The 12,889-nt window shown below is 39.4% G+C and overlaps 2 protein-coding genes across 2 annotated transcripts; both read right to left on the reverse strand.

The window, feature by feature from the left end:
- Window positions 1–327: 327 nt before the first annotated feature.
- Window positions 328–3,247, reverse strand: spx (spexin hormone). The gene is made up of 6 exons (XM_067581541.1): window positions 2,865–3,247; window positions 2,233–2,316; window positions 2,007–2,064; window positions 1,821–1,883; window positions 1,234–1,320; window positions 328–546 (listed from the first exon to the last, which is right to left on the reverse strand). Exons 1-6 carry the CDS (start codon window positions 2,868–2,870, stop codon window positions 482–484), a joined length of 363 nt encoding a protein of 120 aa, XP_067437642.1. The 5' UTR covers window positions 2,871–3,247; the 3' UTR covers window positions 328–481.
- Window positions 3,248–5,231: 1,984 nt separating this feature from the next.
- On the reverse strand, window positions 5,232–12,673 carry golt1ba (golgi transport 1Ba). The gene is made up of 5 exons (XM_067582452.1): window positions 12,512–12,673; window positions 11,279–11,370; window positions 10,408–10,586; window positions 9,603–9,684; window positions 5,232–7,924 (listed from the first exon to the last, which is right to left on the reverse strand). The coding sequence occupies exons 1-5, from the start codon at window positions 12,534–12,536 to the stop codon at window positions 7,886–7,888; spliced, it is 417 nt and encodes a 138-aa protein (XP_067438553.1). The 5' UTR covers window positions 12,537–12,673; the 3' UTR covers window positions 5,232–7,885.
- Window positions 12,674–12,889: the final 216 nt, after the last annotated feature.

The following is a 12,889-nucleotide window of genomic DNA, read 5'->3' on the forward strand; positions in this document are numbered from 1 at the left end:
GCTGCAGGGATTTGCTCCCATTCAGCCACAACAGCATTAGTGAGGTCCAACACTGATGCTGGATGATGAGGTCCAGCTAACAGTGTTCCACTTCATCCCAAAGGTGTTGGATGGAGTTGAGGTCAGTCACTAGGAAGAGCTTCTTTATGGAGCTGGATTTGTGCACAGAGGCACTGTAGTGGTTAAACAGGAAACTGTTGCCACAAAGTCAGAGGCAACTATTGTGTAAAATATCATTGTTTACTGAGCAATAAAATGTCCCGTCATTGGAACTAAAGGGCCAAGCCCATGTAAATTTAGAGCCTCAGATAGTCTCAGACCAGTAGCGCTATGAATTCAAACTCTTTATTAAAACATCACATTTCAAACATACTCAGAGAATTCATATTTACAAAACAGCTGTTCTTCTTCCTCACAAACAACAGAAAATTCAAACACAAACATGGTGTAGTCTGGAAGCTTTACAAAGGTATGACAGATATCAGAAGTATTCTCTCTTCCACACTGGCAGCTCCTGGAAATACACCTCATCTGGGTTTTCATCAGCTAGAGAGACAGAGACAGACAGAGAATAAAATATAGGGAAGTCTAGAGAAGGTTAGACCATCAACTTTCACCAGGAAATATGGCAAAAATCACAACGTTTGTCAATTTGAGGACAAAAATGAATGTTTTTGAGGGGTGTCATTTCTACAAAATCCTTCCTTTCACTTTACAGTTCACTGAAATCTCTCTTAGCAGTGTTCTCTTGCTGTCCAGCTGCCAAAATCCAGATGAGAAACAGGAAGAGTTGGTTAAAAATGAAGCTATTCTCATCTGATTCACCTGTGAGCTCATAGCAATAAGCTTTATGCAACAGTGAGTGTTCTGACAACTGTTGCCCCGGGTTTTGCCTCTCAGGCTACATTCAGGCTGCCCTAACTCCGGAAGTTGTTGGAGCTGTGGCAGCCTGGGAAGAAGAGCTGCAACAACATTCAGGGCTAAAAAAAAAAAAAAAAGTACTGCTGCCTTCTCTGCATGTTTTTCAGGTAAAAACAAATGGACAAAAAGATGATTTTATCTGTATTTTGATTAACAGTTAAAAAAAAATCAAAGGTAAGGCAGTAAAAGTCAAGGATCTTTGTTATAAAGATGCAAACACAACATTTTCTACAAATGAAGCTCAAATTTAGTGTTAATAATACAGCTAGATTGATAGAAACATCCCGTGTCTGGCCCAGCTGCTGCTCTCACCTCCCTCCCTGGCCTGCTGCAGGAAGTTGAGCAGGAGGGTGGCTGCCTGGTCCACGCTCAGCTTCTCTGTGTTCTGACTGCGGGTCTCTGTGAGGGAACAAACATCAAACACTGCATTAATTTACACCACTCAGCCCTGCTGTTCCACCTCACCCAAACCACTTTCACATTATTACACTAAACGGGCCAAAGGTTCCTCCAGCGCCAAGATTCTTTTGAAAAACATTCTCATCAACTATATCCATAAAATAATAGCAGGCAGCTGCTGTTTGTTCTGAAATTAAATCATCAACATTGAAACAAGTTGGGAGATTAGGTAAATGTGTCCAGGATGAGAAGACTAAAATACAACAGCTGTAAACAAACAGCTGAGTATAACAGGGACTCAGTTATGTCCTGCAGTCATATCTTACTTATTAAACCAACTGCTGTGTTTTATGAAGATGAATCGCTTAAATTGTTTATATTTAGTTGTCTTTTGGCATTTGGCTGACACAGAAGATTAAGGCTACATGAAACACATTCTACTTAAGTCAGCAATATGAGAAAAAAAAATCAAAACTGATTTTTAACTTAAAACTTTGTACCTAAGTGTAATGTGTCATACACGTCTCCTTCTTTTCGGTCCTCTGAGATGAACCTGCGTCCCTCTGAAAAAGTGCACAAAATTAAAACTCAGCACACATTATCTCTCTGAGGAGGCATTTATCTTTGCTCAGCCATAATATTAGTTACTGTCCATGTAATAACATGTGTGATCAGTGGATACATACGAGTGCCTTTGAGGTACAGCATAGCCTGCGGGGTCCAGTTTCTCCTTTGGAAAGAGCCCTATTAGTAAGAGACAAAGACAACATTTAGTCTTGTTTTGTACCCTGTTCTTCCATAAGATCAGAGTCAGTTTGTTTGTTTGTTTGTTTTTTTTAGCACTTTTACTCAAATTATTGAGTGTAAATATCACTGTCAGTAGTTTTATTACAAGACAGAAACCAGCTTTACCTTCGGTGCGCTCCACGATTGTGTGACAAACGTTGCCAGTAGTAAAAGAGTGAGTACATAAGTTAATGTGATGGTCCTCAAACCCTGTGGGAGTTAAGATAAGATATGAGGATCAACATTTTAATTCACAATCTGCAGCACAGCAACATCATTCTCAGAGAAAGACAGAATCCGACACGTGGTGCGTAAATAACGCATTACGCACAGGATACGCACCAAGAGAAATTTCACTAAACAAAAATTAAACTTTGAAACCTAAGTGCAAAAAATAATATAACTCTGAATATATCTGTGGATACGAACCTCGTCTAGAAGAAACAACAACAACAACAACATGTTTTACACCAGCAGCCAGGCGATTCTTCCATGAAAAGCCAGAAAATGTTGGACGATACATGAAAAATCTCGGTCTTCATAAAGTCAATAGGCTAAGTGTAGTGTTTAATTAAAATGTTGCTTTCTTAAAGCAGTCCAGCTGAAAATGTATTTAATTGTATTTGTTTATTTTCTTGTACATTGCACAATAGTGTGGATACCACTTCTAGAAACAGGTGAAATAAATAATAGCAGATTTTTCCACCTAATTAAAGGAAACTTCCTGTTCAAACGGACTTTGTGTGTATTGTACTTACTTTCATGATGACAGAGATCCTATGGGCTCGGTGTGCAGTGGCTCCGTGTCAGATACCAGCAGAGTGAAAGGTTCAGGGTAATTGCTCCACTCTCCTTGTATTTATAGCCTATCCTCCGGGGCGGGAACCCTCTGTGGTCCGCGCTCCTTCATGATGCCAGCAGCGATAGGGCACGCCAATTTGATGAAACGGGGGCGGGTATGAGAGTGAATGAACGAGGGACCGATCAATTCTGCTCCTTTCCTAGAAGGATGCAGTACACTGTAAATAGTTTTGAATTAAAACAGCTGCCATAAGCAGTTCCAGCTCCACCAGCGGCTGCGGTAGTTTTTCAAAATAACTCATCTGGAGGCCGCAGGCAGTTAATGTGAAATCTGGACTGCTTCTGGCTGATGTTTTCACTGTCGGTAAGAGCAGTAATATTTCCTCCTCTGCAGGAATATTGATATGTTTGCACCTTGCTCACTGAAGCAGAACACGGGTGGATGAGTAGTGGATTTTATGAATCCAAAGGCCACTCTTCCAATAATGAATGGAATTATCCAAAGCCTGCAGGGTGAGTTAGTGTGGGAGAACAGAATTTTACTGCAGCATTAACTATCAGGGCAGCTGCCAGGACACTGAGGGGTCCAAGTACCCCCAGTGTCCCCCCCATCCACCACAGGTACCAAACATTGACTCTACAATGTGTAGTTGTTATTATTATTATTAATTTACAGTTATATTTAAATTATAGATTCTGTACATTGTATTTCCCTATGGGTCTGTATGCTCTTTCAAAGAACCCAGAAGTGCTGGTGGATGAACACTGAATTCCTTATGGGTTGAAAGAAGTCAAATTTATACATACTGAGTCTTAAAGTACTGATCCCAGGATGGCACTATAGGTCGTGCAATCACCATATTGTGGGAAGCAGGAATATGCTCTTGGCTGTAAGTCTTTATGCAGTGAGGATACATTATCACATATCTTGTGTGCAAGATGAACATTTAAGTGTGAAGAAACCAGTATGCTTCAAACTATGTGTCACTGGGGGGAACTGGGGCAGGCTGCAGCCAATAATTTGTATAACTTTCCAAAAACAACAGTTTTAAAAGCTCACTCCTTTTAATCAGTGATTGATCAGGTGTGTGGAGGTGTTAAAGTAGGCAGGGTTTTAACATCTCTCTCAAGCTCTGTTTTCATTCTACATGCAACTACTTCTGTCATTTTAATGAGTGCAACACCATGAATTGTCTGAAAATGTGCACATTTATCCCCATTTGATTTTTCACCTTCAAATAGCCATTTACAACTGCTATAAACACTTTTCGCTTCAGACGTGGTTGGACAACACTTGTAAAAACTAATTCCTTTCAAGCATACCCCGTCTTAATGCTGCATTCATGCCATGTGGGAGTTATCATAATTACCAATTACTAACTTATAGTATTCAGGTAAATATCCAGGTTTCAAATTTCAACTAAGAAACAGATTTTTCTGAAAGCTCGAGTATATCTGACTTACTGCCTAATGATATGGAAATGCCTGAAAAAGCAAACAAATGTAGATGTTTCACATCAGTTGAAGTTCAAAGGTATTAAACTAAAATGTAATGGATATAGTGCAATATCATCATTGCACCGTATTTTTAAAACTTGAATCACCAATCATACAACCATCTCGGATTGGCTAATGACATCAGCACTTGCAAGCTGTACCATACATCCCATGATTTGAGTGCAGCATAAGTGACTAGAAAAACATCTATTTGAATCTTCTGAGGACTATGGATATTCACGGTAAATTTTTTAGACCTTCCTCTGTGGAGCATGAATATGTCCAGTTAACCTGATCCTAATTTGCCAGTTAGATTTTGAGATTTCATGTTTACAACTGGAAAGTTTGATCTGATGGTGGTACTAGAGAAAAGGTCAGGGGCATCACCAAAACCATTCACCCTCTGATGACCCTAGTATGATCCTACTATATCTAGTAGTATAACTGGCTGGTAGTTGAGCATACAGATGGTGTTCAGTTGGGTTGAGATCTGATGACTGTGAAGGCCATAACATATGCTTCACATCATTTTCATCCTGTCAAACCATTCAGTGACCTTCTGCATGGAAGCATCCACCTACATTCATTGTGTTTCTCCACTTCTCCTATGGGTAGACTGTCCGATTGACATTGCTTCTCTAGACTATCTGTAGGCTCACCTACACTTATTATGTACTTCTTGATTTTAGGGTATTTACCTCAAAATTCCACTGCTGGAGCTTCACGTAAACATACATAGTATGCATTGATATCATAAAACCTCTGACTTGCAGTGCATGTAAAGAGTCAGTGACAAAACAGAAATGAATGACCAGAAGCAACATGGATGGCAGATACAAAGCTAACTTTCATAGTATATTTACAAAAGTGCCATACAGCAAAACATTGTCATTTCACAGGTAACTTCAGTTGTCTCTATGCTTTGAACAGAAAGACCCACAGTTGAAGAATTCATGTATTCAGCCCCTGGGTTGTTGTGGCTGATGTGTGCGATGATGAAGAATTCTTTCTCAAAAACACAAGGAGACAGGAGAACTTGAAAATGTTAGAGTTGAACATAGGTTTAGGGACACTGCTGTGTGAATGAATTATTGAAGAAAGGACTCTGAAAGCATCTAGTGGGACTATCTAGTTAATATGACCTAATAAAACCAATTCTCATTTATATACTGTATAAAGGTCTGTACGTCCACAAAAACGAGCTGTTCCCATTTTGTGTTGGTGCAGCAGCTCAACAATTTACAGCTTGATGGTGTCATAGGTTTGTGTTGAAAAAAAATTTAAGTTTGGAAAGAGTTCAATTGTTCTTACACATTCCTATTTAATTAACTGCTCTAAACAAAAGGAATAACTTATCTGAATTCTTCAATTGAGATGTTTTTCACTTTAAAAAGGGACCATACCAGTGTTTTACATGTTTTAACCCATTAAAGGATAAAGTTTATTACAATTTGGGTCTTCTTTTCATAGATTTGGCCTTAATAAGACCCAAGTTGAAATACACTGTCCTTTAAAAACAAGTGGTGTACACTTTATACCTACCCTGCAGGCAACCATTGGTTTCAGTTCATTTCAGTATGCTATGAAAATCAACTGGCAGAGAATGAAAACACTGCTGCTCATATATAACACACTGCAGTGAACATTACATTTTGAAAATGCTTTGTTGTTCTGTCATAAAGATTTGGCTTCTGGATAGCATTTCATTTGTGTGCTTTGATGTCAGAATATCAAACCCAGAAGACAAACAGGAAGAGAAATGGATTATTGGCTTCCTGTATAAAAAAAAGGTTGATTCTTAGTTGATTCTACATCTCACATGTCAAGAGTTTTGCTGGATATATTAACAACAAAGAGTTTTGAAAATAAAGCAGATTATCCTTTAAAATGTTTCTATAGTAGTGCTTATACACTTCTTTCATTGAAAAGAAGTAACTAAAAGACCAAAATAGTAAATACTGCCTAAACACTAGCATCTGCTCTAAAATGGGAAAACTTTGATTTAATTAGGAAGTATCTAGTCAAGGAATACATAATGAGATTAGGAATCTGAGCAGACCTTTGGTAGATTTTCAATGCTATGGACATGTTTTGTTTCCTACCTATCATACATTTATAAGCTAGCTTTGGCAGCAAAAGAAAAATGATAAAATGTTTATTGTGATAGATGAGCTATATGCAACACCTTTAACCAATAGTTTGCTGGGAGATAGGAAAACAACAATAAATGCCAGGTCACAGTAGTATTTAAAACAGTTACATTTTCAACTGACATCTATGTATTTCAGTTGAATCGCTGTGATCAGCAAAACTCCCTGCAGGTGCAATGTAAAGCAGCCCGAATCTTTCACATAGAGTTTAACTTTGGTGAACTTTGACGCGTGAATTCCTTCTGGGGGAATGGACAGTTGAACAGTCTCACTGTTCAACAAAAGAGCAATGACTGGCAGACAGTCAAGAGACAGGAGTCAATGGAACAAATATGTCTCTTGAATTAAGTATGTTGCTTTACCTTCCAGTTAGCGACTGAGCTGCTTGGCTTGCAAAGTGACAGTTAGCAAAACAGCTAGCTTGGAGAGCTTTTGTGACTGACATTCCTGACTGACTAGCATGTGCGCTAGCCAGATACAGGAGTTTTCCAACTAGCCCCGCTAGTGGTCACCAAGCTTCTCGCACCAACAAGGACATGTCAATGAACTTTGCCATTTCACTTTCTTTTTTTAACAAGGCCTTAATACAAAGAACATACAATTAGTAGTTATTTGGGCACAACATCGTAATAAATACCAGTATGATCCAAAACACCTCCCGATACATGAAGTCAAGCACTGATAATTTAAAAAATAATTTACACTGAAGTACTAATTAGCCAACCGTAAACAGAAATGAGAAGTAACAAAGGGAAAATATTACAATAGCCACACTTGGTATTCAAATAGCTGCAAGACAGAAAGAAACTAAGAGTCACAGAGTAATTGCAAAGAGACAAAATGCAGGACTTAACAGCTCTCATCCAAATAAAGTTAAAGCACAGGCACAGAAATATGACAACATATGGCAAGCTGTCGGTCCACTTCTCATCCTTGAGGAGGGTCGTTAGTTTTTTTCTGTTTGCTCCAGAGAGTAAGAAAGCCACGTAGATAATAGAGTCTATGGTGCTTTTGGGGGTGTCTTCCATCCTCCATTTTCATGCAAGATGCACTCAATGGTGAAGGGGTCAATAGAATTTGAAATATTTATTGTAGTCACCTTAGTAACGCCATCCTTTAGTAACAAACTGGTGGTACAACGCTCTGATGAGCCTTTGATTGGTAGCGCTGACCAATGTAATTATAGACAAACAGAGCAGTCTTTGCCTGCTGGAGGGGGAAGGAATCTGAATGTATAACCTTAGCTGCTTTAAATCAGCTTGATGGGAGATTGTGTTGCTTTATAAAACTGCTGTAGTCAAACAGCTTTCTCTGGGTACAAAAAGTCAGTGTTATACCATGGTGTTGCTCTCGCCCACTTTGTCCACATACTGAAAAGAAAAGAGAGAAACCGTGTTAAGTGTCATATGGTTGTTTTTCACAATCTGACACGCAGACCAGTGATCTTTAATGAGATACAAAGTGTTAGTGAGAATTAACCCAATGGCTTGACTGCACTGTTTGGCCACTATCCTTAAGCATTTATGGAGAGCATGCATGACTTCAGGGGACACACCACAGGTGAACAGGACACACAGAATAATGTCCTATTTTATTGAAATTGTGCAAATTTGTACAAGTTGAAAACTGGTTGCTCACTAATTACATCTGAGAGTTTGGGATTCAGGGGATTTTTATGTTGCAGTACCGCAGGGCCATTGGGACAAATTGGCAGCAAAGCTAAGTGGCGGGTCTCTGGAGGGACTGCTACGACCTGCAAGGCCAGGGTCATGTTGCAGGTTGTAGCTGCCCCTTGGGAGCCTCCTAGTCCAAAATAGATGAGGTTATTTTATTAACCTTTATTTAACCAGGCAAAGTCAGGGCACTGAAGTCAAAACTTTCTTGCAAGGGAGATCTGGCCAAGACGTCTCTTGAATAAACTTTTAAATGTCTGTTAGCTATCAAGCTTGCTAGCTTGGTGAGCTATTGTAACAGGCTATCACCAGTATGTTACCAGCAAGAAAGTACAGTACCAGTTAGCTTGCCAGCTACAGCAGTTCACCAACTAGACCTGCTAGTAGTCATATGTTATCAAACTTCCAGCACCACCTGGTATTTTGTGAGGACGCACAGATGAATATGCTATGTCACTCTCTAGTGTGAGCGGGCAATAACTCAAAAATGTCCAGAAAGAACACAATTTACAAAAAAAGGCAGCACAGTTGCTAAAACAGGCATTAATGGAAAACGTACTATATGTCTTCATAGTTGCCTTTGAATCTTGTTTTGTATAGTTTAAGTTACAGAAGAAAAATATAATGTCTCAAAAGTAACCGATTTGCGAATCACTGTTTGTCTGTAGTGTGTGCCTTTAAAGTCAAATACATAAAGAAAATAAAAAAAATTACCAGGTCCCTACACTAAAATATATGATTTCCCTTCTATGGTGAGACAGCCATCTTCTGAATATTGTAAAGCGTGTTATACATGTTAGCATGCAAGGGAAAATCGGCAGTGACTGACCACGACTGCTGATTGTCCTCAGAGCCTTACGAAGGCTTTAATAAAAAAAAGACAGAGAGACATTCACCTCAAAACAAAGCTTCCCACACAACAGCATGGTAGGAGCATGTTCATTAGCCACAAAACTAACTATGTGTCTGTTCATTTGTTTCTCTAAATTACACAGTGACAGTCCCCACTGGAAATCTCATAGGTCTTTAAGACTGTAGGTTAAAGCTCAGATGACCCAGACATCACTTCATTTCCAAAACAGCCTTTTTTGTTGTTGAAGCTGCACAACCGTCTATACTCAGGTTTTATGTCTATCGAATCAATCTCTTCAGTAACTGCGTTTACAGGCAGTCTCCCACAGGATTACCTGAAAGTATTGTTTTAATAGAGGGGCTGTGATGTGCAGGAGCTGAGCTGTCATCTGATTGGGGCAGTTTGGTTAATCAGTTGCAGTTGAGGTGTTTGAACAGGGTGATTAATGAACAAGAAAAAGAGCCATGCTGCATGTAAACATAGCGGAGCTGCAGAGTTGTTGCAGCGCTGGGTAATACTCACTGCACTGATGAAGGGAAGGTTTAGGATGGAGCCGAGGACAGGTATTCTTCTGATGAAGCCTATTACAACGGGGAAGAAACCCCTGAATGTGACGAGAGAGAGGGAGAGAGAAAGGGAAGTGAGTCCTTGTCATGTCATGTCTATACAGTAACTGTGTAGGCCTGAGCGGGGTAAATTAACATGGACCAATAACAAGATTACATTTTAAAGGGGTACTCCAGTGATTTAGTAATGCACTTTCATTAACTTGGGGGGCTTTTGATAGTAAAAAAATAATGGTACATCAAAAATTGAAGGAGCAAGGCTAAGATATCCTGACTTTTAGTACCGTATGTGTCAAGCTCCACACCTCGTAAATTAATGCCCTCAGTTTGTAAGGCAGGCTAGCAGATGACATCACAATGATATCATCAGGGGGTCATTATCTCAAACTCCAAATGGCTCATCCAGCCACAGAGGACATTATACAACAGTTTTCATAGGCTGAGCAGGACTCACCACAACTACTAAACTGACTTTAACATGTAAAACTAATCTAAATCCTATACAATCATAAATGGTTTGTCACCAACATTAAAATGGTAACATGACATAAACATTCCTGCTTGGTAATAAGCATTATTAAAACTTGCTGTGGCTTTGCAATTAGTATTGCTCAGTTGATGGGTTAACTAGTGACCACCTTTATGCAAATATGAGGTTATGTGAGGTCAGTTTGACTACCGAGGCTACCATGGAGACACTGCTTGTGCCCTCCAAAGTTCCAGCTTTGGGAATAGGACAGACTGTCTGTTTCTCAGCTTACCTGAACAAGAGGAAGAAGCCGTATATCTCCAGCACGACTCCAATGATGGGCCAGCCAATCAGCACCACAAACACACCTCCCAGGAAGAAACTGGTGGCCTTCATCTTGTGCTTCTGGAAGAAGAAGCGGAAGGTCCTCTCCAGCCCGATGACGAAGGCGAGTCCAGCAACAAACAGGATCTACAACGAAAAAAGGGGACATTAGAGGCCGGTCCAATACTGACAGTCCATACTGACTAACATCTGGCACATGTTGACTGCTAGTATCAATTTTAGGAGTAGGGATTGGAATTGATTTCTATATGACAGTGTAGCCAACTACCCCAATAGTCTATATAACAAGGGAGCTAAAAAAGAAGAGGTGATGGAGTACAGATGAGAGAAAGAAATTTTAAGGGTCAGTTCACCCAAATCACACATTTTTTTTCTCATAAATTCCATCCACAACAAAGACTGTTGAGAATAATTCAGACATTGTTTCTTTAAACTTTTTTCCATGTTGTCCTTAAACAAAATTCTATTCACCTTCAGCGTACTCAGATAAAGATATTCTAAAATCTCAACAGCTAAAACCAGAACTACCCACATGGCTCAATACCATTAGGTGTAGGGAGGAAATATTTGGCTTTTGTGATTTAGAGGAAATGATCCTTTCTCTTTATTTGCTAAACAATCAAATGTTGTTACACAAGTCACTAAAGCAGATTCTAACTAGAAAAGATCACTTCTTTGAAGACAGGCATCTTGCCGTCCTGGCATTTCTCAATCTCTCTCTCCCTGTCAACACCAGCTAATATGGCGGGCAGAGAGTTGCACCTGCATGTTTCTCAGCATCTCAGATAACATCATAACAATGGAGCAGAAACACTCACATTCCCGATAGCCAGGAGTGCTTTGTCAAAGAACAGGATCATCCCAAAGAAGAGGAAAAACACGCCGAAGCCCGTTAATCCCATGCCGATCTCTGCAGGACACACACATACCAGCTGATAAATGATCACTTAGGTTTGTCACATCGTTCAGAAGATACAACATAGAACATGCTTCTCTTAGTTGCATCTAGATTCAATGATATGAACACACACTGTCCTCTTAACCAGTCAGTCTTCATAATTCCCTATCAGCGGGACTTGGAATGTGAAAGCAGCCTTTTAGTGTCAAACTCACGTACATACATCATTCTGTACAGTCATGGTTAAACATTGAAGTGAAGTAACAATAAGCAAAACACAAATGGAGTGGGACTAAAAAAATGCTGCATTAACATTTAGTCTTTCATATTTTTTTAATGGCTGCTAATAGACATAATAAGAGTTAAGCAACAGATGTTTTATATATTGTAAAGTGAGGAGTTTAAGCTGTTCATTTGGTAGTTACTGATAATGTTTAACGAGCCACTGTGTAGGTGCTCTTATTATTAGGTTTGATTTACTTTAGAATGAATATGCTTACTTTATAGCTGGGCTTATCTGTTCTCCTGTATAAAACCATATACTAACCAACAACAAGTGGGGTGTGTTGACTGGTGTAGTGACAGTATGCTATTGAGTCATTTAAAATTATATTTATATTTATTTGATTAAATAAGACAATTATCAGAATCAAATCCGTACGCCTGTTTTCTTCCATACACAGTGACAGAAGCTTAGTCCTGCATGTCTGCATTATTCCTGAACAAGTTCAAACTTATTCACTGAATGCATTCAGGATTTAAAATGAACACCTGGTTCATAAATACCCCAGTAATACACAAATAAACAAGTAAACAAACAAACGAGGGAACCACGGTGAAACTGGAAATGGTCATTTCACTGGAGCTTTCATATGAGCTACGTTTTTCACTCTGTATTTAAAGCTAATCGAAGCTTTTCCAGTACGTAAGGTTAGTTACAACTTCAGTGTACTTTCAAGTCTTGGGCTTTCCAGCAGCTATACAAGTCAGCATTAAGAGTTAGGTGTTGGCTGTTGGTTCCTCGTTTGTGACATGCCATAAGACTAAAATAAAGGCTAACTTTCCTAGCACTGAATGCTAATAGCTAGTCAGCCAGCTACTGAAGCTGAGAAGAAGCTAATATAAAGCAGCCTAAAGGTACAAAGCGTCTTACTTTGGGAGTCCGTTAGCGAAATCATCTTGGCGCTGACTCAACAGGTGACGGTAAAGGAGAAACAAAGAAAAGAGTACAGTAGCTATACCGGTGCTCATCTAAGAAGAATTTATATGACAGCTGCCACTGCAGCAACAGCCACGTCTTCCGGAAACACACCTTCTCGCGATGTCATCTTCCGGAACAGCGCCGTATCGCATTCAATGCGGCAAGTTTCAAACCTTAGTTCTTTATTGTTATAACTAATATGATCGTCACCTGCAACAAAGTGCATACATAAAATATCTACTCTGATGGTATCACATATTTACTGAAGTGCACTTGACAAAAATATTTACTAAAAAGGAGGAACATTTTGACTTCGAGAGGTTTTATCTT

This window comes from Thunnus thynnus, chromosome 23, assembly GCF_963924715.1.
Source record: "Thunnus thynnus chromosome 23, fThuThy2.1, whole genome shotgun sequence".
Classification (NCBI taxonomy): domain Eukaryota; kingdom Metazoa; phylum Chordata; class Actinopteri; order Scombriformes; family Scombridae; genus Thunnus; species Thunnus thynnus.